Raw genomic sequence first — 25,731 nt, forward strand, 5'->3', positions numbered from 1 at the left:
GTGGCAGAGTGGGTTATACAAATGAGTGATAATTGTGTTGACTAGACGCAAGGGCCCAACGCGCCGCGTAGCGGCAAAAAAGCGAAGCTGGCGAAACATTTATAACGGGTCACCGTCACTTATTATTGGACTTATAGCGCATTTACGGGGTTGCAACTATTTTGCTTTATAGTGTCACCAGGAAAGAAAAGCATGCGACCTAACGCCGATCTATTTGTATAAAGTGATAATTGGAAGGTATATAGTAGGAAATATCAATAAAATAATCATTCCATGTCGTCTTTTGAGGGCATTTTTGATTGTAAAAAATATATGTGTACGTCACCGTAGTCTCTGCAATGATAATTTTATCAGAGCAGTCTCGCGCAAGTAGAAGTTCTTTACCTATTAGTTCTTCACTTATAAGTCTCAACGTCTGGCGCAAAGCCAGACGTTTTCCATTACGATTTCAATACGATGTTTGACAAGAAGGAGCAGTGCGCGAGATATGCTAATGAGCAGACTTCCCTCGCTTGAGTTTCTGAAGAATGTTCCATATCGCGCTAAGCTCATCACTGCTGATTTATGACAGGCGTGCAACGGTAGGTATCTGCGCCCCAACTTCCACCCGAATACGGTACAATAAGTTCCCATTTGATGGGAATGGGACAATGCCCTCACTGTGTATGGAGTCATAGGGATAAGAAGACATTATTCATTAGTGTTGGTACAAGTGATTTTGCCCAAAAAGCATGCGCATTCAAAAAACAAAATATGCAAGGTATCACACATGACCATGACGACGTGCAGAAAGTGCACTGGCCAGTGCATACCCTATGGCTATGTACTAGTAAACATGGTAAACATGAACAACATCATTATTCATCGGCAGTTCATTTTACTCCGAGCTTTTCCTGAAACATATAGCCATGATGATTAGGCCTACCATGTACCATGACCAATAACAGCACTAGATCATGTAGATGTCAACAAGTTCACATGATGATGATGAACCGTATAATCCCGCATGGCGCATGTGGGGCAAGCGTCTAAACCAAAGCCCCAAAATCACTTGTTTTGGTCTATTTCACTTGTGTTTCCCCCCTCTCCCAGTCCATAATACATTTACAGTTTACAATCCCCGATCATGGCCCAACAAAAGGTCATCGGTTGACTAAAGGAACACAACTGTTCAATGGATTTATAGTTGAATGCGATCAAACTACGTCTTTTCAATCGTGGATTGTAAATTTAACCCCATGGGCCTAGGGAAGGCCCTATAACAATACTTTCGCCACCTAGTCAAAACAGGACATATGTTCTTCTAGGAATAGATCTCTTTCCAATATTTCGTCATTCCACTATCGTCATCACCTCATCATACTTTCATTGACATTACAGGCACACATCCACAGAGCACTCTTCAAATCATCTACACAGTGGTTATCCAACTAGGATTATAAAGGTAATTTCTTAGCCCCGCACAGTGGGTTTCAGTCTTGATAAAGGGGCACTATTGCTAGCAGCTAGGTAGGCAAGATAAAGTTAGCCGAAGTAGCCGATAGGGGTCTCTCACCCCTCAAAGTCTGTCACAACTATTCAAGTTTGTACAAGGAATACATGCAGCGCTGACTCTAACAAGACCCAATAGGAATGTCGCACAGTCATCTGTCATCTGCTCTCTAAGCTCATCACTACTGATTATGACAGGCGTGCAACGGTAGGTATCTGCTCCCCAACTTCCACCCTAATACGGTACAATAAGTTACCATTTGATGGGAATGGGACAATGCCCTCACTGTGTATGGAGTCATAGGGATAAGAAGACATTATTCATTAGTGTTGGTACAAGTGATTTTGCCCAAAAAGCATGCGCATTCAAAAAACAAAATATGCAAGGTTACGGTATCACGTACATGACCATGACGACGTGCAGAAAGTGCACTGGCCAGTGCATACCCTATGGCTATGTACTAGTAAACATGGTAAACATGAACAACATCATTATTCATCGGCAGTTCATTTTACTCCGAGCTTTTCCTGAAACATATAGCCATGATGATTAGGCCTACCATGTACCATGACCAATAACAGCACTAGATCATGTAGATGTCAACAAGTTCACATGAACCGTATAATCCCGCATGGCGCATGTGGGGCATGCGTCTAAACCAAAGCCCCAAAATCACTTGTTTTGGTCTATTTCACTTGTGTTTCCCCCGTCTCCCAGTCCATAATACATTTACAGTTTACAATCCCCGATCATGGCCCAACAAAAGGTCATCGGTTGACTAAAGGAACACAACTGTTCAATGGATTTATAGTTGAATGCGATCAAACTACGTCTTTTCAATCGTGGATTGTAAATTTAACCCCATGGGCCTAGGGAAGGCCCTATAACAATACTTTCGACACAGTTATTATCTCCGCTGCCTCCACCATGTTACACACAGTGCTCACTGCTGATTCTAAAATGCGCCACCTAGTCAAAACAGGACATATGTTCTTCTAGGAATAGATCTCTTTCCAATATTTCGTCATTCCACTATCGTCATCACCTCATCATACTTTCATTGACATTACAGGCACACATCCACAGAGCACTCTTCAAATCATCTACACAGTGGTTATCCAACTAGGATTATAAAGGTAATTTCTTAGCCCCACACAGTGGGTTTCAGTCTTGATAAAGGGGCACTATTGCTTGCAGCTAGGTAGGCAAGATAAAGTTAGACGAAGTAGCCGATAGGGGTCTCTCACCCCTCAAAGTCTGTCACAACTATTCAAGCTTGTACAAGGAATACATGCAGCGCTGACTCTAACAAGACCCAATGGGAATGTCGCACAGTCATCTGTCAAAAACAAGACCTATGTTGCAGTATGATCTCTTGCCAATATTTAATAATTGCACTATCGTCATCACCTCATCATACTTCATTGACATTACAGGTACACATTGACATAGACCACTGTTGCAGTCAACGACACAGTCGCTATCCAAGTAGCATTATAGAGGTAATTATCATTATCATACCTCATTAGCATGTGAACCAATCACGTCGCGTCCTTTGCGATCACGGCAAAGCCTCATGGAATAATGTCTTTCACCGTTGAATAATTTTTCATATTCCATGCCTACAACTTCAATTTCTTCATATTCCATGGCTAGAAGTTCAATACATGTACTAATATAATATCCAAGATAAAGTTACAAGAAGTAGTCAATAGGGGTCTATCACCTCTCACTGTATGTCCACACTATTCACGCTTGTACGAGGAATACATTCAATGCTGAATCTATCAACACCCAGGGCCCTTACTCTGTATATTAGTCACTGGAAGATGGCCCATTTCACTCCTTGCTTCTACTTCACCTATAGTCTCATTGCAAACGCCTCAGTTCTATGATATCACATTCACTTTCAGCTGTCATGCAACGCAACAACTGTGCTATCTGCCATCGCACATCAACGAAGAAGTGCAGCCGCCCACATTCCACTTCACGTCTGTCCGACCAGCTGCAATCCTCGAGGACGCCCCACTGTACCACGATTTCACTACGATGTTTGACAAGAAGGAGCAGTGCGCGAGATAGGCAAATGAGCAGACTTCCCTCGCTTGAGTTTCGGAAGAATGTTCCATATCGCGCTAAGCTGACCACTGCTGACCATGACAGGCGTGCATTGGACTGGTACAGGTTGGAACTGAACATTGAATATGCTGGTGGTGACGCTTTCTGATGAGAAGTTGGTCGTGACTGATGCGGTATCCTTGGACTTGTCCACAGCATCGTTCAATCATTGCTCTCTGTGCTGCCTTGATTCTGTACTTACCCAAATACTAAGACCAAATGCCTGTTGACTGTGCTTTAAGAGAGACTGGCGCCATGACTAGAGATATGACTGACCCCTATTGGCAAATTTGTATGACTTTATTTTATTTATTTATTCGTGTAAAATACATGTACAATATTTGATATAACATGACAAGACATTGGATTATGAACAAAATAAAACGTACATGCATTACACTGGTAACCATGTAGGTCGAGACCTATTATATGGCACCAGATAATATGGGTTGTGTCGTCGGGGTGCCGGCGACATGCGCACTAAGTGGGCCGACAGTTTGCACAACGGCAGAAAGTGACGAAAGTGCACATGTCGTCGACATCCAAACGATCCAACCTGTCAAAATAATAAACATTAAGGGACGATTTAAAATGCATTTTTTTCAAATTATGTAATTGGACCGGGAGGCTGTTCCACAGCTTCGGTGTCCTCACCCAGTATGAGGCACCGAACGTCTCCGAGTGGAATCTCGGCTGCGCCAGTCGTAAACCGTCGCCCCTTACAGCCGGGGTTATATAAAAACGTGCATTAAAATCCAGGACATTATAATAAGAATCGTGCATAAAAACTAGATCCTTGATTTCCCGACGGTACGACAGGGGCAGCAGAGACAACGCTCGCAGACGCTCCACATATGGCATATCAGGGCCTAAAATGTGACGAGTCACCCTCCGCTGGACACGCTCTAAAGTTTCAAGATCACGTCGCACATGTGTGTCGAATACCACCGTACCATATTCAAGGCGACTACGCACAAGTGATTTATACAACATGATATTCAAATTAACGTCTGCAGTACGCCCGCATACACGCCTGATCATACCCCACATTCTACTTGCACTGCTTGCAATACCATTGACATGAGATGACCATGACAGGTCCGAAGAAAAGACAATACCAAGATCCTTGAATTTATCAACCCGACACAATGCAAAACCATTGATATTGTAAAAGAAGTGTGTCGGATTTAACTTCCTAGTAACACTCATGACCATGCATTTGCTTGGGCTAAATGTCATGCCCCACCGTTTACTCCAAGCGTACAATTTATCAAGGTCGGTCTGAAGTAGCAGACAGTCGGTTACAGACTCTATCTCCCTACACATTTTGGAATCATCAGCAAAAAGATCCATGGCAGTACCGTCACTAACGACCTCAGCAATATCATTTACGTACAATAAGAATAAAAGAGGGCCTAAAATTGACCCTTGCGGCACACCAGACAGTACATCTAAAAGTGATGACTCCGAGCCATTAATCACAACTCTCTGCTTCCTATTTGTAAGATACGACGTTAACCAACTCAGAAGACGTCCACAGATTCCAAAGGAACGAATCTTATGTAATAAGAGGCAATGGGGAACGGAATCGAAAGCTTTAGCAAAATCCAAATATATAACATCAGTTTGACCCCCACTATCTAAGACCTGGCCCAGTCTATGCTGGAACTGAACAAGCTGAGTGGCCGTTGACCGCCTGTTACAGAAGCCATGCTGGCCTTTATAGACTGACGGACTTAAGACTGGATAGATACTGTTATAAATGCAACGTTCCATTACTTTAGAAACCACAGATAGGAGAGACACGGGTCTATAATTTGAAATCAAATGCTTGTCTCCCTTCTTGTACACTGGCACAACGTTAGCGATTTTCCAATCGTTTGGTAAAACACCTGTCTGCATTGAAACGTTGAATAAAAATGCGAGTGAAGAACACAGTGTAGAGGCACACTCCCTCAGAACACGATTAGAGACCCTGTCAGGCCCACAGGCCTTAGTCTTGTCCAGCCTGTTTAATACCGATTTCACCTCAACTGCTGTAAAGTTAACAGAATCAAGGTTATAATTATCATACATGGTAACATCAGGTTTTCTCAAGTCGTTGTGATGAGAAAAATTGGAATAAAAATAACTATTGAAGGCTTTTGCCTTGCGCAGAGGAGTCACAAAAGACTCATTGCCCAGCTTCGCTGTCTCTGGTACAGAGTTTGATTTGGTTTTTGCGTGATAGAAGTTCCAAAAACGTTTTGGGTTTCTACGCACTTCTGATCCAAGATTGTTTACATTCGCTTTGTATTTGTCACGGGTCAAATTTCTGAGTTCATTGCGCAGGCGCCGGTATTTCCTCCAACAAGAGTCACTGTTCCTGTTTTTTGCGCAGCGGCGGGCAGCATTCACTTTTGTTGACATGCGTCTCACTTCGCGGTCAATCCATGGCGGATAGCTTTTGTCACGAATAGTTTTCCGCGGAATAAAGCGGTCTAATCCAGTGTTATACACACCTAGCCACTCTGAACACAAATTGTCAATGCCGTCCTGGCCATTTTGCAAACAGAAATCAGAGTTGGGACCAAGCTCGTCACAAAGGAATGACCTTAGACCTGTGTAGTCCGCACGCGTAAAGTCATAAACAACGCGCGAAATTCCAACACGACGGGGCATTCTAGTACGGAAATTCGACACTACGGGAAAATGATCAGAATCGTACATTCCTGGCCATGTTTCCGTGTCACTGAATCGCTCTGGTTGATTTGTCAGGATTAAGTCGAGTATGTTTCCATGCTTATGAGTAGGGTTGAGGACGAGCTGTGTTAGCGAGAAATCGTTCACGATATTACAAAACTCCCCAGACACATGAGAGCCATTGACACTAGACACAGTGTCCCAATTGATGCTCGGAATGTTTAGGTCGCCTGAGAGACAAATATTGCTGAATTCTCCTTCACAACTTTTGAGAACGTCCCTGAGGTCCCCCAGGAACGCCATCTGCTCATCGACATTATCCGGTGGATTATAGCACACAATAAGAGCAAAAGGCTCGTCAGAATCTGGTTTGACCTCGCACACAAGAATCTCGGAGTTTTCTTTTTCCAGGTCAGTTCTACGGTACGACGGCATGTCCGATCTACATGCCATTTATCTTGCCTACCTAGCTGCTGCCTATAGTCTCCCTTTAACTGCGGAGCACTTCAAAGTCGATAAAATGCCATGTTCCACCTTTTAATGTGTTCAGACAGCCATTTTCAAAATAATCAAGTCAGGACACTGCCTTCTAGTCTCATAATAAATTTTGCTTTCCTCAATAATAACATTTCTTCTTCTTCAATGCTTTCATCATTCCAAACTTCTCCTCCTCTGACTTTTACAGGGGTACAGTCATGGCAATCAAAACCCAAATACTGAGACCAAATGCCTGTTGACTGTGCTTTAAGAGAGACTGGCGCCATGCCTAGTCTCTCTTAAAGCACAGTCAACAGACACCAACCCCCTCAGACTCAGAAACCACAAACGCCCAACCCTTCCTGCTACCTTAATACTTCTGGATTCGGTATAAATTACCTTTATACCGTTCTAGCGAAACCGGTGATTTGTATCGACATCGATGCGCTACAACCAAAGCGATACAGCTACGCCGCATTAGAATTGCAGTGTGACCTCTTTATTAGTTTATTCATCCACATATCGTCTTATTTTACTGGTGGCGGCCTCTAGTCAGCCTCGTGAAGCCACCAGTAAAATAGACGATATGTCACGCACAAGAATAGTAGCGTGAAGAATACATCGATTCGATAGATTATGAATCGAGGATTAAGTAGAACTACTTAGTTTGAGCAAATGTGTATTTATTGGGTAGATTTTGATGTTTACATTTTCAACTTTGAGGTTACTGGGACACGCTGATGCAGTACCTGTTTATATATACTTACTAGTACCAATTTATGGGGTTTTTATATGAGACCTTGATATCTGGCAATTTTTTAAAACCCAGTTATGTGGCATATATATATATGCATATATACTAGAAACGTCCACAGTGTGTATATGCCTCGGAGTAATGCAAGTGTCAAATATACCACGTTTTGGACACTAACTATTTCACTAGCTGCTGTTCGAGACAGTGAATTGTGTAAATATATTTCATTGTTTCCAAAATAGGAAAACCTCACCTTCTCAAGGCGCTGTAATTGTTGGGTGTCACCTACCACTTTTATTGATTAATCTGTAAAAATATTGTATTTGTATTCTGCACCATTTTCTCCTGTTGTATGTCTTCTTGTCTTATCTGTCTGCACTGTATTTTCAACCGATATAAATGTATCTATATGTCCAATAAACTTAATTTGAATTATGAATTTTTGATTTTTTTGTTGAGAACCGGAACCTTATGAGGAAATGCTATCTGTGACAAAAGACAAGTATAAAGACGGCCTAACTCTACCCTCGGGTTCTTCCTACATTGAGCCACTTTGAACTGTATTACACGCCAAGACCCGACTGAATTTCCTTTTCCGACGATAAAGAAGAATATCCAGAATTTTGCAGTTAAGGCGTACCGATAAAATATATATACCCCAGTATCAAAATTGCCTCCTCACTGAAAACACTTGGATATATAATATAATGTGCCATGTATGTTTGCACACAAGGTTATGGTTAGTGTGATGTGCTGCCATCAGACTGAGATAGTAGAACTAATTAAACGTAAAAATTGTTGGGCTATGTTACTCTAAGGCTATATATCATACTGGTAGGCCGCCGCCTACCATATAAATCTATATATCAAGCCTGCATAAACGTATGCCTCACAATGATATAGCATGCCACTATCAAAACACATCAACATATAGGCCATAATTATATATGGACTACAGTTTCCATCCGAACAATTTGTTTGGATAAGAACTTATTTCTAGTCTGTTTGACCATAATGTGCTGCCATCTGGCTGAGGACAGAGGTAGCTGAACTCAGTAACAAGTTTGCCTGAATGTGGACGTCACCCCAAGGTCCTGCGAGAGAACTCAATGTTTTTCCTCTTAAAGGGCGCAGCCAAACAACTCAATAATAGCCATAGTCAAAATAAAAACCCAATTAGTTGGCTCCCTAATCAACAAAACTTGGGAGGAATGATACAGAGGTTATCACTCCAGGAAGGACAAAGAGTCCTGGTTATCAATCAGGAAAGTAATTCATCAATAATTATCATTCTTCTCTTTCACAGGAATTAGGGTGGTAAAACAGTGGGCATGTGTTAGAAGTTGTTGGCCATGACATGACAGTAAAACTTCAATGCATTTCATAAACATTGCCTCTAACACAGGTGTGTCCCAGCCAGGTTTTCAGTAGGACATATGCGTGGGAGTTCTCAGGCTTTGGGGTCGAATCCCAAACAAGTGCACATGGTCTGGAATGGATCCCCTGCACTATTTGTTTCCAACACCGCTTTCTATCTTCCATTGAGGCTATATTTATCATTGTACAGGACTGGACAAACTCTGGACACAAGAAATCAATGAACAGCATTTATTATCAAATTAAAGCTTTTACATGTATATCACGTACATGTAGATTGCACATCTGACATATCTTAAGCAAACAGGATTAAATCATCCTAATATCAAGCATTTGAGGTGGCACTGTCTGTATTTAAGATGGCACTTGGCCCAATATTCTCAGGACAATCGATGGTCTTACTCCACTGACCAGCAGGACACTGCTACTTTAATTGGAAGCTGCGCAACAAAATGATTGGTAATAGACTGGACGAAACCAGAGCACACAGTCGAATATTGAATCTCCAATATGATAAAATGAACACAACCTTTTTGGAGCGAGCAACAGATGACAGGGCTTTCATAACCTGCTTATAGACGTGATTTGAAAATGCGCGCATGAAATTCAGAAGTACTTGCCAAGTAAGCTCTCATTAACTTCCTCACGTTGTAATCCAACAAATCAGGATAAAATTGACCCTTGCTTATCACAAATGTAATGACAAAACATCATCCACAAAATAATTCAGCAACATACTCTGTGCTTATTAAACAAGCCTATTATAAACCAAGAACTATTTGTGTGCCTTTTTATGTGTTTTGGGTTTCAATAATTGTGAATTACATGTAAAGTTCTATGCAAAAAGTAAGATCAAATGGAATGAAACTGAACCCTATCTCCAAAACACTATCCTAAATAGAAAAAAAATTGAAAAAATGCTAAAGGTTATGCACATTTCTTGGTTTACAGTATTGTTATAATTACTCAAAAATAATGGAAGCATTTGGCTTTTTGTTGATGACGTATTAGGAGACTGGAGTATGCGACTTGCATACCATGTTTGAGACACACCACATCATCGATGACGTGACCACACACATTAGGCCACGAACACATCACTTCTAGTGGCAAAGACAGGTAAGTGATACCAATACCAAAATTACTTAGGTGAGAAACACAGCTTTGTGTCAGGATTACAATGTTTTTAAGTTCAATGTAAACAAAACCCATTAGAAGATATTCACAGCAGCAGCACCAAGTATGGGGGGGGTCGAAAATCTGTGAAAGAATATTTTAGCAACTTACAGACACCTGGCGAAATTTGTAAACATGTTCTGCAAAAGAAATTTTCACGGAATACATTATTTCCCACCAGAGAAATATGCCCCACAACAAAGGTTTCATTTTAAGAATACTCCACAACTTGATAGTAGAACAAGACGTTGGAACTTCCTTGATTGAGCTGAATGTGGATGTAACACACTTTAGATATACCTGGGGGGGGGGGCTCAGTTAGCAAATCTAATCTTTGTTATTGTCTGCTCTCATAGCCTCGGTGGACTTTGGCAAGACGACTTTCTGTTTTCCCGTCACCAGGTTGTTCATCTTTGTTCTTATCTGAGCTGGAGTCCTTGTTCCTCCAAGTTTTTCAGCAACAGCTGCTATTTCAGACCCTGGGGGATTCTTCTTTGCTTTTATGTATTTATCCATGTACCTGAACAATATGCCATTTTCTTCTTCAGACCATCTTGCTCTCTTAGTTTTGAACATGCCGTCATCAGTGGAAACCATCTTTCTCTTTTGACTGCCATACTTCTGATCATCTGCAACCCCAGTAGCTGAGCAGCTTGGTTGTGGTTCTCCATCAAATGGACTGCTTCCATCGACATCATCACAAGTAAGTTCCCTGCTCTCTAACTGGTCACCTCTTTCCAGCTGATCATTTATGGAAACCGGGGGAGGAAGTTCTTCAATGTTAATGGCATCAAGTTTTTTTCCCTGGAACTTATTGATGACACCATTCTCCATGGCAATCAAAACACGTGCAACCTTTGCTCGTTCAAGCACTGAGCTTTGCAATCTGTACACGTCAGTGTGGATGTTGACATTATGGCCCATGTGGTCTGCTACCATCTTCAATTCATTGGCGGACATGTCAATTATTTGTGCAGTGGTGGCCATGTATTTCCTTAATCCCCTGGTTCGGATACTCCCTGGATTTCTGAGCATAGGGCATTTGCTCGTTACCACTCGGATTGCTTCACAGCCATCTATGGGTGAATTAATTTCTCTCGGTCTTGAAAACACATATGGGCTGATGATCTTCCTCTTTTTTATCAAATACTCAATCTGTTCTACCATGTCTGGAGAAAGTAAGATGAAGACTTTGCGAAGTGACCTGGTACTCTTCCCCCTCACCTCTATCAGTGCCATTCTTTTTGCCAGGACTCTTTCACTGACATCAAGAGATGCTAGTATTTCTTCATTATCCTTCTCGCTCTTTCTCCCTAGGAAGTCACTCACTTTCAACTCTTCTACCTCGCTCACTCTGCGCTTATTAAACAAGACAATTCTTGTCAACACTAGCTGACTTAGCCATTTCAGATCATCATTAGATTGGTTTGTCCTCTGCATGGCTTTGCATATAACTGTGGAGAGCCAGTCTTTCAGCCTGACCAAATCCGTTGTAGAAGGAATATTTTCGGACTTATTGATCTTGAGCAACTTCTGTTTTCTCACACTAACAGAAGCTACATGATTATTCCAATGAGCTTCATATTCTTCCTTGAAGCATCTGGCTTCTCGCTGCATTTCCTCCGAGTCTTCTCTCATGCCCAAGCTAATCTTAAGAAGATTAGCCTGTTTGATGTAATGGCCGAGCACAATTGCAAGCTGTGGGGAACCACTCTCTGCTGCAAGCTGCTTAACAGTTTTCACAACTAATTTGAAATGTTTAGCACTTAAAAAGTAGGTTAATGGTTTCCGAAGAGCCCCCAATCCTTCATTAAGGGCTTTCAGTAGTCTGCCAAGAGATCGCACCTTTTGGCGAATGTTCATGAGATCTTTTCTCCTCTGGTCTTCGATTTCACCCACTTTACTCAGAACAGATGCAGCAAATTCCCTTATCAAGGGATCATCAAAGCATATCTTCCTAATCCCTGGGTTAGATTTGGTTTCTTTCATGGCATTGATGAGATCATCAATCATTTCACTTTCTTCGTCAGTTGAAGATGTGCGCAGAAATGGTTCAAGCATGATTCTTGCATTTCGGAGACAGTTTGTTTCAGGTTGTTCTCCACGTGGTCTGATGGGACAGTTTTTCATATGAAGCCATAGAGAATCCTTCAAAAAGAAGCCCACGCAGTATTCACATGGCAAAAAATCGTGCGCTTTTCTGTCACGTTTTTCACTTGGCCGCCTGGAAACAACAAATTCTCCCTCACCCAATTCAATGCACTTTGCATTGTGCTTGAAGTTCCCCCTATTCTGCAAAAGAAGGAGGGCATTTTTTCTTTCAACAGATTTGACAGGAGCCATGAGTGCTGATTTTACATCCAATTCATTCCAATGAACTGCAAGATAGTGAACTGAAATCTTTGATTGGTATCGCCTCTCGCAATAAAGGCAATAGTCACTTTTACTATAATTTCTCTTTTCACTTTTGCTATCGCTGTGCTGCGGAACAGTTATGTGTGCAAACTGCATTTTCACCTTGGCCTTAAGTGCCTCCCCAACATGATCTTCCGCAGCTTCATTTAAATCCATGTCTACACTGTCTGCACTATTTTCCAAGTCACTGCATTGTCTCTTTATATCGCTTTTACCATCTCTGTACCGTGGAACACTTTTCTTTGCCTTACGTTTCTCCCCATGATGATCATCAGCTTCGTTGCAGTCCATGGCTTCATCATCTGCACTATTTTCAATGATCACAGTATCAGATTCAGAGTCACCATCCGAGTCCGTTAAATCATCGTTCGGTCCCTGCTTATAATCAGGATCCTTTACAGAATCATCGTCATCATCATGTTCATTGTAACCAACTGTTGAACCATCACTCTCTGTGGCATGTCCAGAATCCATTGAGGTTTCAACATCAGGTTCATTATCTTTATTCCAATTAGCTGCAATACAGTGAAGAAGACAGATTAAAAGACAAGTGCAGAAAAATTACCCAATGAGGTGCAGAGTGATTGCTCAGGATGGGCAAATGAAATAGTTCATTTAGCTGAAATGGGAACCATTATAATGCCATATTTGCCAGCAAAACTAACCAGCACAAAAATCCACCATTCATTATCAATCTCTGCTCCCTTTTAACTCTTTTGCAAGCACAATGCTCTAACCTTCTGCTTTACCGCACCCGGTACACTTTCCAGGCATCCTCGGATCCAGGCCTTCTCAGGGAAGTTTTAGGTCAACACATGCACATAACATGTAAATACATGGAAGTGGAGCTCATAATTGTGGGGCATTAGCAGTTTATATATGTCCCACACCTGAACTATGCCCCAAATGTAAGTCTCTCTGTCAGGGGCCAAGATTCAGCAACCATAAAACAGTATCTCTACCCTTGAAATTGAATGTAAAACTAGATTGCCAGATACTCATCGTCCCAGAACCAGGTCATACACTGACTGACCATGTATCTTTGTAATGACAGCAGGTAGTGTGTGGACTCATTTTGCTCGATGATTAACTCCCTCTAGTCTACAGACACAGGATGCCCCTGGCCGAGTTCACCAATTAATCGAAGTACCTGTTGCTTTCACATGATCACATGGTCATGAAAGCGGTGAAAACTACAACCAAGTTTCCATTGTTCGTGATTCATGTGGAAATAAATCAGATGCTATCTATTCTCCAGCTTGAAAAGGTTTACACCACTGGCTAGGAATGTCTCTGGTTAGGGTGAGACAGATCACTCAATAGTGCAAAAGCATTCTGATGGCAAAAAAGACTGAAGGCCACGGTGAACCTGCCACGGCAACAGAGAGGATGAGCAAACCATTCAGCGAATGTAAGGTGAGTTATGTGCACGAGGGAATTGAGGAAATCTTGCTGGTAGACAATATCAAGTGGAATGGATGGATGGAATGGGGTAACCAACCCATTAAAACCACTGTCCAGCTATTGATGGTGGATGAATAGAAATGACAACCTCAACAATGCCCTAGACACGAATTGGAATACATCTTTGAGAACCCACAATTGTTATAACAACAGATTTATCCATCAGGGGAGATGACACAGCATGGGGTGGAATAGTCTGGAAAGAAGGCAATACCGTTTTTCAGAAAGTGAAGTGCTACAAGACACCCTAGTCTGGTTGTCACGTAACACGAAGTTATATGAAATGTCCAGGGGACATTGTGCTCACCTGGGAATGATTAAGTGGGAGACAGTATTCAAGGCCTACACCCCCTAAAATTCAAGGTAGAATGTAACCATGACAACACAAATTGGAATCAAGATCAATTGGCGATGATTTTTTGTATGTCAAGTCATGTTGTTATAAGACAGCCACACACCAAGTTTCAACTTCCTAGGCTCAAAGGTAAGCAAACGTGCCACCATCATTGTTGACGGATGATGATGACGCCGACAGACTGCTGTGTACATAGCCACTTCAAACAAAAATACCTGTAGACCTAATGGAATGTCCAATTAACTTCTAAGTAAACAAAGGGCTAGCCCAGGAGGCGAGATCAAAATTTTGTGGCCAATTGTCTTTTCTCTGATACATACTGGTAGGCCTATGGATATAATATATCATTTAAGTGCTGGCCGATGGCATGATGGAAAAATCTAGAAGGTTGGAGAAGAAAGCAGAGTAGAGCTGTGCTTGCTTCATGTCTCATAGTCTTGCTGATGAGCGAGCACCCATCGCAAGTGCAAGAGTTGATGTAGGCACATGGCTAGGGCAATTAGGTTAAACCACATTTGGATTGAAAAGGTGATCACAGGCACAGATCTATGATAACCATTCTTCCCTTTGCAGATACTTCTCTTAGTAGGACACCCTCTCTACTAGGGGCAGTAGTGATGGTCCCAAATTGAATAATTTCTATACAACTTGACTTCTGTAATCAGGACACCTCCCTATCAAGGACAGCATTTCTCAGTTGCAGAGGTGTCCTTTTTTAAATAGAGAGGATCTGCTGTTTGCCACTCTGACTGCTTAATATAGCACTCAAAAACAAACTCACCATGTGTGTCTTCAAGCTCCTCATCAGGGCCATCAATGTCCATATCATCTGCAGAGATGCCAGCAGAGGCTTCCAATGGTTGCTTTTCATCTGAAAATATTATAAACTCTAAATAACAAAACAGTGAAATGGTCAAAGCATTTATGGTAATCTTTCAATGAATGAAACCTTCCTTGTGGGGCATTTCCAAATGTGGGGCATATATCAGTAATGGGTGGTTTAAAACACAAGGACCACAAAGGTCTGGAGCTCAGCTGAAGCAGTTGAGACAATAGGTGTAATTATTGGAACTTCCCTTTGCAGACACCTTTCTTAGCAGGACAGTCAGTCCTGTGTACAACTAGGGGCAGTAGTGATGGTCCCATATTGAATCATTTCTATACAACTTGACCTCTGTAATCAGGACACCTCCTTATTAAGGACAGCATTTCTCAGTTGCAGAGGTGTCCTTTTTTAAATAGAGAGGATCTGCTGTTTGCCACTCTGACTGCTTAATATAGCACTCAAAAACAAACTCACCATGTGTGTCTTCCAGCTCCTCATCAGGGCCATTAATGTCCAGATCATCTGCAGAGATGCCAGCAGAGGCTTCCAATGGTTGCTTTTCATCTGAAAATATTATAAACTCTAAATAACAAATCAATGAAATGGTCAAAGCATTTATGGTAATTTTTCAATGAATGAAACCTTCCTTGTGGGGCATTTCTAAAATGTGGGGCATATATCGGTAATGGGTGGTTTAAAACACAAGGGCCACAAAGGTCTGGAGCTCAGCTGAAGCAGTTGAGACAATAGGTGTAATTATTGGAACTTCCCTTTGCAGACACCTTTCTTAGCAGGACAGTCAGTCCTGTGTACAACTAGGGGCAGTAGTGATGGTCCCATATTGAATAATTTCTATACAACTTGACCTCTGTAATCAGGACACCTCCTTATTAAGGACAGCATTTCTCAGTTGCAGAGGTGTCCTTTTTTAAATAAAGAGAATATGTTGTTTGCCACTCTGACTGCTTGATATAGCACTCAAAAACTAACTCACCATGTGTGTCTTCCAGCTCCTCATCAGGGCCATTAATGTCCAGATCATCTGCAGAGATGCCAGCAGAGGCTTCCAATGGTTGCTTTTCAACTGAAAATATTATAAACTCTAAATAACAAAACAGTGAAATGGTCAAAGCATTTATGGTAATTTTTCAATGAATGAAACCTTCCTTGTGGGGCATTTCCAAAATGTGGGGCATATATCGGTAATGGGTGGTTTAAAACACAAGGACCACAAAGGTCTGGAGCTCAGCTGAAGCAGTTGAGACAATAGGTGTAATTATTGGAACTTCCCTTTGCAGACACCTTTCTTAGCAGGACAGTCAGTCCTGCGTACAACTAGGGGCAGTAGTGATGGTCCCATATTGAATCATTTCTATACAACTTGACCTCTGTAATCAGGACACCTCCTTATTAAGGACAGCATTTCTCAGTTGCAGAGGTGTCCTTTTTTAAATAGAGAGGATCTGCTGTTTGCCACTCTGACTGCTTAATATAGCACTCAAAAACAAACTCACCATGTGTGTCTTCCAGCTCCTCATCAGGGCCATTAATGTCCAGATCATCTGCAGAGATGCCAGCAGAGGCTTCCAATGATTGCTTTTCATCTGAAAATATTATAAACTCTAAATAACAAATCAATGAAATGGTCAAAGCATTTATGGCAATTTTTCAATGAATGAAACCTTCCTTGTGGGGCATTTCTAAAATGTGGGGCATATATCGGTAATGGGTGGTTTAAAACACAAGGGCCACAAAGGTCTGGAGCTCAGCTGAAGCAGTTGAGACAATAGGTGTAATTATTGGAACTTCCCTTTGCAGACACCTTTCTTAGCAGGACAGTCAGTCCTGTGTACAACTAGGGGCAGTAGTGATGGTCCGAAATGGAATCATTTATATACAACTTGACTTCTTTAATCAGGACACCTCCTTATTAAGGACAGCATTTCTCAGTTGCAGAGGTGTCCTTTTTTAAATAGAGAGGATCTGCTGTTTGCCACTCTGACTGCTTAATATAGCACTCAAAAACTAACTCACCATGTGTGTCTTCCAGCTCCTCATCAGGGCCATTAATGTCCAGATCATCTGCAGAGATGCCAGCAGAGGCTTCCAATGGTTGCTTTTCAACTGAAAATATTATAAACTCTAAATAACAAAACAGTGAAATGGTCAAAGCATTTATGGTAATTTTTCAATGAATGAAACCTTCCTTGTTGGGCGTTTCCAAAATGTGGGGCATATATCGGTAATTGATGGTTAAAACACAAGGGCCACAAAGGTCTGGAGCTCAGCTGAAGCAGTTGAGACAATAGGTGTTCATACATCACCCCCTATCTTACATAAATGAAATGGTCTTACACCAACAATGGCATGAAGAGGAGAGAATCACCAATGGACAATAACTGCTGCATTTGTACTGGTACCAAGTTTGAGGTTTGAAGCGACAGTCAGGTAGTGGTCACAAAACATACACTCTTTGTCCAACGAGGTTGCTGTTTCAGAAGACTTTGACCTCAGTGACCTTGAAAAGTAGGTCAAATAAAAACCCAAAAGATATGTGATGTACCCTTGCTAGAAGTACCTACTACCGTACCATATATTTTTTCAAAATATTCGAACAAGTATCAAGGGAGATATCGCACATTTTCACTTTTCACATTTGATGGCTCCCTGGTGGCCAACCTATGAAGCATATAAGGCCGCAGTTCGGTCTCCGAGTAGGGGTCATTCAGGGGCACATTTGTACCAAGTTTCAGTTCAGTGGCTTTTGAAACGTGCCACCCATGTCTAACGATGGACCCTTTGTCATGGTATTAAAAGGCTCAAATGAGAACACTTGCGCAAACCTGAGAATAGTGTTTCGCTGATTAAGTGTCAGACAGTGTTCGTTTTGTGCCTGCCATCTGTGATTTACTGGCTATCAAGTATAAATATGCTATTGTAAAAGCATATCAATTGTGCCTGACAAAGTGTTACATGTGTTTAGCACTGGCAGCAACTGTCCCATCCATGACAAATCACAGTTCAAAATATTTTTATCTTTATATACCTTCCTCCAGATTGTTACTGTCCGGTCTATTCTTTGATTTTTTAAACTTCACAAGAAGGATTTCGGCACTCTTCCTTGTTTCTTCATCGTGACTTTTTGTACACTGTAAAAGAAAGGACAGGATTTCCCAGAAATTTTCTCGAACTTCTTAATTTTGCAGCCTTTGCGGAATGATGAATGGAGTCGAGTGGAGTATCCTCCAATCTAAATGAAGCGCGGGAGTCTACCAGTACCAGAACTGGTAATTTTATTACCGGTATTGATTTTCTGACGTTCGGTCGGGTCATGTGGCTGATTTGTGCTAAACCTTTTGTTCAACCTCTGCGATTGGAACAAATAACACTGGGCATGACCCCTTAGTATGGGCACATAAATCGATACTGAATCCAGATTCGTTTTACCTGGGTGCATTAGCGTAGCTTCTTCTCTCAAGCTTTATTGCACGAGAAGTGTGTTTAAGACAGTTCATTATGTTTACATCAGAATCAGATCTGAATGCATTCCTTTCATCTGCCATCTAAATGGCCCTTTTATGACTCACCTCGTTAAATGTTAACAAGAGTTGAGGGACGTTTTCGAGGCCAATTAAAAATTCTGGTGTTGCTTCTATTTGTTGGATTATCATACTTAAGGTCCTCCTGGTAAAGAGTTTTGCCTGCAAGTACAAAAAGGTTAGGTATGATTATAAAACTAAACAGAATTAACAACTTTTAATAGGCTTTGTGGAGAGGAAATGTTGACTATAAATGCTATAATTCCCAGTAGAAGGTTCAATACACCGAAACGTCGGACAGATTATATTACATTGTGGTGCTTGTTTATTTATTTCAACATATAAATGCTATAATTGCCAATGCCTATGAGATTACTTTTTTTCGGACTTAACTTTAAATTTTATGTCAGTGTTCAGGCTAGCTGATCATGACCATTAGTGGAGTTGTGGACATTCGGATGATTCATTCGGACTACATTCTCTGATCCAGAGGAATGATAATTTTGAGGGTTGAGGGTGGGGTGGAGGACGACTGCGGTCGTCGGGAAGGATGGTATGAAGAGGCGCTGTGGTATCTCCACTGAAGCCGAGACTACCACAGTCTCTCTTCAGTGGAGATAACTAAGCACGTATTCATCTAGGGTTATACTGCTTTAGATCTATAGAAGCAACAATGAGTGAATAAAGGAACACGATCGCCTAGCTTACCCGCTATTTGCGATTCACGATTTAAGGGGAGCTTTGCGAACATTGTTGGGGAAAGAGGGTCTGTGCCCGCAAGGCGAGAACCACGTACTCTTCTGGCATTAACGAATCGAAACAAAACGATGCAATGCGATATTTGGCAGATTTGCCAGCAAAACGTAAATGGGCCAGTAGACAAAAAGTAGAAGTCATAAGTGACCCGATTTCGGCTCAGATGTTTCTGGGTAGTTTTAAATGCTCGCTGTGAGTGTGACTACGCATAATGCAACGCAGTGTGGCTCTAATCTACTGACTCTTTAAAACTAAAGACTATAAATAAATAAAGGTCAGACACTGACCTGTTCAACTCCTTCGGCTCCCTGTTGGCTAATGCAAATGGCATGGCTGATGTCATGATTGAGCTGGATTAGAAACAGCCTCCCTGAAAGTGAAGAGCCCACTAGAATAGAATATTCACACCAGGCAAACTGCATGAATCAAAACCCTTGCACCACAAGAAGTGTTTGATAATGTCATCAATCAGGATTTTAGGGGTGGAATGTTGAAATCGAAATGAGTCTGGCACGATTCAAAAACCTTGCACCACAACAAGTGTTTGATAAAAGTATGATACCATTTTTACAGAAGTTGATATTGATACCATTTATAACGATAAATTGATCTTTCAAACTTGGACAACCATATTTTTCATCTTCTATTCAGGTGAAGAAGCACAAATATTCAAAAAATTTATGTCAAATTTGGGGTCAACCCCGTCTTAAAATGCCGAATTGAAATTAATCACCGTCTTACTTCACCTATATGCTAAGGTCATTATAAATCTATGCCATGCGGCTTCATGGGTTGTTTGCAGGATTGATAGAGATAACAAGCAATTTCCAAACTGTGCCAAATCACGCAAAATTGCCACCTAAAATTATGTTGATTAGCAAAAAATGACGTCAGAGTGGTCAGAGAATTCACCTGAAAGCAGCCCGTGGCCGGCTGACTGTGTTGTATAATACAACTATTATGACAACGTTCTATTATAAGCACTTTTGCCAAACTGTTTTAAAAGCTGAATTGATTATCTGAATATTAATAATGCACTGTTGTCAGCACTCGGATCATGCTCGTCACATCAGCTTCTCAAGAAGACCAGTTTCTTATGCTACACTTCTCTATGCCAAAATGCATTTTTGGGATGCATCAAAAATCCCAGCTAGAGCTCTATAGGGGGCAGTTGCCCTGAATATCCCGATTATTTTTCATTAGGGCCTTTATTTGGGGGTACCATGCCAAAACTATTACTTGTACTTACAGGAATCAATATCGTCAATGGTTTTTCCTGGCTCCTGAAATTAAAATGAGTCCAATAAACTAGTGCTCACAAGTTCAAGCGTTTTGAGGATAAAATATCTTCAAGCTGGGAAGCTGGGTGAGTGTCAACCAAACTATCTACTGTGCACAATCCATAAGTTTAGAAGTATTATGAGTATGAGTATTTCGGTTAAATAAACAAAAAAACCAAAAGAATCAATCTCCCAACTGAACACACATTCAATTTGACAATGTTGTCATCTACAGGTGCACAGGTGTCATCTTACTTGTAAATTTACCAGATTCCCGGCCTAGGAACGACACAAGGGGAAGGGAGCCACCAAGCGTCTTAGGGGGGTAAACTAGACAAAATTGATTTACAGAAAATGTGAAAATCTGCGGGAATATAACCACCCATACTAATCATCTTTGGATCCACAACATACCTTTCTCCACTCCAAATCCTTCTCGCCGTAATCATACGCAACTTCATCCCCTTTCTGTATTTCTTTTGTGGAATACAGGCAGAGATGAGGCTGACCATTTGTTACCATCTTCTGCACTTTGGCATTCCTCTCCCTCCCTTTGGCATCATTCACTAGTCTCGCCAGGCACACTTCTGAAGTGGCATCAATGCTGAGAAAATCGACATAAATCATTTGTAATCATGGTGGAAGATGATGATTTTTGGTACGGCAGATTGTACTTAACCCCATGAGCTTGCTAACGAACTCGCCAATCGGCAAGCACAAAATCGCCATAATTTTTTCCAAACTCACTGTTTGGCAAACGCAAATTTTCTAGTCATCTATAGTCTGAAGTCACACATTTCCTTGTACATGTTCCATGTGTAAACAGCTCAGGCTGCACCTGTAGTGTTTATTGCACAGTTTACTGGATTCAAAATGACGGAAAGACCCATATACGCTAGTCACTACTAGTGTCGATAGCTTGGCTAATCAGCGCTAGTGTCAGTGTGATTCCAACCTTTAAGCTATCCAAAAGGCAATCATGTCATATGTATTAAAAAACTGCCTTACCAGCATTCTTTTCCACGGTGGGAAAAAAAATATAGATAGTTGCCCAGTTGCCTTTTTTTGTACTGGAGCCCTCTACGGTCACCCTCATCACTTGTAATGAGTTCGCCAGAGTACCGCAGCAGAAATGTTCCTGATTTTATATCGTGTGTGGCAGTTATACCTCTACCTGAAAATGTACAATTTTGAAGAAATAGGCCTAATTGTAGTTAGACACTTTCTGTTGCCTGTTGTATGGTTGTAAACATATCCCAAATTTCTTCATGGGGCATTAGGGTAAAGACTGACTTTAGACTTAAAACTTTCAGAAATAAGTTTGGTTTGTGCACTTGGATTAAAGATGTTCTTTGCCCAGAATCACAACCTGTATGACCTGAAATGAATGATGCAAAGGAATTTGAAAATGTGCTTCTTCCTATCCATGCACTTGATTGGGGACAACGTTTACATGACGTAGTGTTGGCCGTCGTCGTGTCACCATGCATTTTACATTACCGTGACGCGACATCTTCGAAATGTTTTCCCCAATCAAGTGCATGGATCTATAATCCTACCTTTTCTCGGACCAAAAAAATTCATTTGGAGACTACTACAACAATCCAGCATTTCCTTCTTTTCAAAATCAGCACCATTTTCACCTCGCCTTCCCCTCGTCTGTATTAAGAAAAGAAAGTTCAGAATAAGTATTTATTGATAATCGAAGTATGGGATTAACACACTGAATCATAGGGCAGGTTGAAATTAGAGGTGGACGGAAAACAGAGCATAGGTGAAGCTCCCGATGTGCACCGCCCAACCGGGGTCTGGTGGCCCTCCCCAGACATGCCAGAAATATTTGAATTTGAGAAGGCTCTATATGCGATTTCCAAGCATCTGAGAGTGAGACCCAATTTCTATGTTGTTTTATCTGGAAAAAGGCAAATACGGCAGCCTGCTGCGTTGTTAAAGTGAAAGCGGTGCGTGCCACCGTAATGCTGGGACTGGGAGACCAAATACTTCATCGATGATACGCAGCGTATCGGGTAAATAGCCCGTAGATAATTTATGCGGAGTGATCGTTGCGCCACCAAACGATTTCCAGCCGCGGTCAACGTACTGTAGCCATGGTAGCACGACAGGCAAGATATAGGCAATGAATAAAATGATATGACAGTAGCTCGTGTTTACTATACGTTCTACAAATTATATGGTCATCATTACCATTACATGTATTTATAAGAGGTTCATTCATCTGATCATTATGCGCGAAAAACTGACTCCACTGCACTGCGCATGAATTTGATCGATGGTGGCTCTCAGTTTTACCGTTACAAATCTGTGAAAATCACGGGACCCAACTTTTCGGATGGCTCAAAAACACAATACGCTTGTTCTTTTTTGTTTTTTTACAATTTTTGAAACTTGGCTAAAACAAAAGTATATTAAGTGGACAGATTTTCCTGTATTCTGCCAAGTGGTGTAGTGGACAGGGTCCACTGCCGACCACCACTGGCACCGGCAGAACCCTGAATCAGTCTCTAATTCCTAAGGCAGTGCCACAATGTAACTCTCCCCCTCTCAAGCTACGTGAACAGGTGTAGTGATGTCACAACATAATAAATTGTTATTTGTAAATTGGTTATTATTAAATTAACATAACATGTTTCTGAATTTCCTTGCATTGGCTATTAATCTATTCTATCTGTCATGTCAGTCAAAAGTTGCCATCCACTTTATCTTACCATCGAGATATTACTCGGACGTTTACAGTGTTCTCCAACTCCTATTAGTATTAGCAGGGTACCTGCCGCCACCCTGACCCCAGGGGCCGCCATCCCAAGGAGGGGGCTTTTTGGGGCCACCACCCCCAAAATTTTTTAATTTTTTTTTTACTAATTTTTGGTAATTGAGGTGGCCGCACAAAATTTAGTTCCAAACACAACTAATGAAGGATGTTGGCCTTGTCCTGAATCATTTATACTACAATCAAGATGTACAGACCGGGGGAGCTGGCTGTACGTACCCATAAGTCTTTGCGGTAGTCTCGCGCGTACCGGATATAACCCATCAAGCTTTTCTCCTTCAGAGAAATACTGCGTTGCGCTCAAGTGCCTTATAAGGCTGTGAACAAAATTAACGTTCGACCAATGAGAAAGCCACATTACCCTGCATACGAGGTTGGACGCGTGATCACTAAATGACAAGTAAAAATAGAATCAGACCACATGTTTCTATATGTCAGAATGCTGCCGTTTGCGCTGTAGTACACGTGTGTTGTCCAAATTTTCGATTTCAAGCAAGTTTAAGGCCAACCTCGTGTCCACCAGACTAATGCATAATTGGCAGTTGAGCGCAACGCAGTATTTCTCTGAAGGAGAAAAGCTTGATAGGTTATATCCGGTACGCGCGAGACTACCGCAAAGACTTATGGGTACGTACAGCCAGCTCCCCCGGTCTGTACATCTTGATTGTCGTATTCTTACCATTTCGAGTACATGCCACAGCAATAACTTATTGTTGATGCAACAGTAATAGGATTGACATCCCAGTGTCAATGAGCCAATCAACAGCCAGAAGAAAGTCATCAGTATCAAAAAAACAAATGCAGTTTAATCCGTGGTATTCCAAATCGGTGAAGTCATACTCTATCTGAGAAACATTGGTAGCTTGCAATGAACTCTTCTGGTTCAAGAAATAAAATCAGCATGGTTCAAACTTCTACACTGGTCGTTCGGGCGTGGCCATAGCTGAACACTACATCATATGACCTAGTATGCTAAATCACATGCATGCTCCGCGCATATGACCATGCATCACTCGCGGGAGAATGAGGTGTGGGCAAAGGGCTTGGATACGGGAGAGGCCTACATATAAAAGTGGGCCGTCCGAAATTATGGGGTTAGCCGAAAGTTTGGCGTCTGTAGGCGGTATTCATAGATCTGTAGTGAGTTGACCCTACTGACTGAGCATTGAGACAGCAGCCGGCCTCGCCCTCGCCCGGCCTCGGCCATGTCGGCTCGTGTTTTTGACACATTATTGAAAAAGGTGCATTAGATCTAGGCTTAGGCCCTACTTTTCGATTAAAAAACATTATGAACATACCGCAGAGGATTTGATTGTTATCATCGTCAGGCCTGTGGCACATATTAAACAGATGGCTATATAAACAATCAGGAGCATAACCAAAACTTACCTTCATGCTGCTTCGTACTTCCATATTGGATGCATGCATCGTGTTTGAGTGGGAGAGTCGCGGGGATCGTCTCATTATCTTGCCAGGTAAAAGCTAAATGGAGGGGGCCGTCTCAAACAGTCGAGCGTGTTTTGATGCAAAAAACGAAGTGACTTCATCTGGTTATGGAGCTAGCTCATTGTAGCTCCACAGTAGGTCCATTGTCTATTATAGAGGGAATTCGCGATTTGGGAAGTCAGCTATATACTTCCATGGGCTATGGGCAATGGGGTATTTTTACTGGGTCTATAAATCTATACTTATGGGCTTAATAGTAGGCTATACAAAGTCTATAATTCGGGAAGGAAGAAGTGAAGTTGTTTTTGTTTATTGCTGACTGACTTCACCAACCAACATTGTGGAGGCATGTGATGGTCATAACCACCATTGTCGGCGAGAAGGAGACGACATAGGGACTGCCAATATGGCCTGATCGTATCAGACAAAGTCACAACCACCATTGTGGGTGATAGGAGGAGACAATACAGGGACGGTCAAGACCTTATCGTATCAGGTATAGTCACAACCAACATTGTGGGTGAGGAGGAGACGACACAGGGACTGTCAATAGGACCTAGGCATAGTCACAACCAACATTGTCGGTGAGGAGGAGACGACACAGGGACTGTCAATAGGACCTAGGCATAGTCACAACCAACATTGTCGGCGAGAAGGAGACGACACAGGGACTGTCAATAGGACCTAGGCATAGTCACAACCAACATTGTCGGTGAGGAGGAGACGACACAGGGACTGTCAATAGGACCTAGGCATAGCCACAACCAACATTGTCGGTGAGGAGGA

At 41.8% G+C, this 25,731-nt stretch overlaps 2 protein-coding genes across 2 annotated transcripts; both read right to left on the bottom strand.

Moving 5' to 3' along the window:
* Window positions 1-10,151: 10,151 nt before the first annotated feature.
* Window positions 10,152-11,702, bottom strand: LOC135493889 (uncharacterized). The gene has a single exon (XM_064781530.1). The coding sequence runs from the start codon at window positions 11,691-11,693 to the stop codon at window positions 10,404-10,406; it is 1,290 nt and encodes a 429-aa protein (XP_064637600.1). The 5' UTR covers window positions 11,694-11,702; the 3' UTR covers window positions 10,152-10,403.
* Window positions 11,703-18,174: 6,472 nt separating this feature from the next.
* Window positions 18,175-24,912, bottom strand: LOC135493602 (N-lysine methyltransferase KMT5A-A-like). Its single transcript, XM_064781070.1, has 8 exons — window positions 24,889-24,912; window positions 22,271-22,370; window positions 21,720-21,885; window positions 21,126-21,315; window positions 20,681-20,714; window positions 19,719-19,801; window positions 18,724-18,837; window positions 18,175-18,285 (listed from the first exon to the last, which is right to left on the bottom strand). The coding sequence occupies exons 1-8, from the start codon at window positions 24,910-24,912 to the stop codon at window positions 18,175-18,177; spliced, it is 822 nt and encodes a 273-aa protein (XP_064637140.1).
* Between the last annotated feature and the right edge of the window lie 819 nt (window positions 24,913-25,731).

This window comes from Lineus longissimus, chromosome 9 (assembly GCF_910592395.1).
Source record: "Lineus longissimus chromosome 9, tnLinLong1.2, whole genome shotgun sequence".
Taxonomy (NCBI): Eukaryota; Metazoa; Nemertea; class Pilidiophora; order Heteronemertea; family Lineidae; genus Lineus; species Lineus longissimus.

Bases quoted from the DNA above. Each gene is read 5' to 3' on its own strand.
- LOC135493889 (XM_064781530.1), bottom strand. From the start codon at position 11,693: ATGCAGCGAGAAGCCAGATGCTTCAAGGAAGAATATGAAGCTCATTGG.
- LOC135493602 (XM_064781070.1), bottom strand. From the start codon at position 24,912: ATGGAAGTACGAAGCAGCATGAAG. The intron at 22,371-24,888 runs GTAAGTTTTGGT...TTCTTAATACAG, and splicing joins AAGTACGAAGCAGCATGAAG to ACGAGGGGAAGGCGAGGTGA. The intron at 18,286-18,723 runs GTGAGTCATAAA...TTTCTTTTACAG, and splicing joins TCTTGTTAACATTTAACGAG to TGTACAAAAAGTCACGATGA.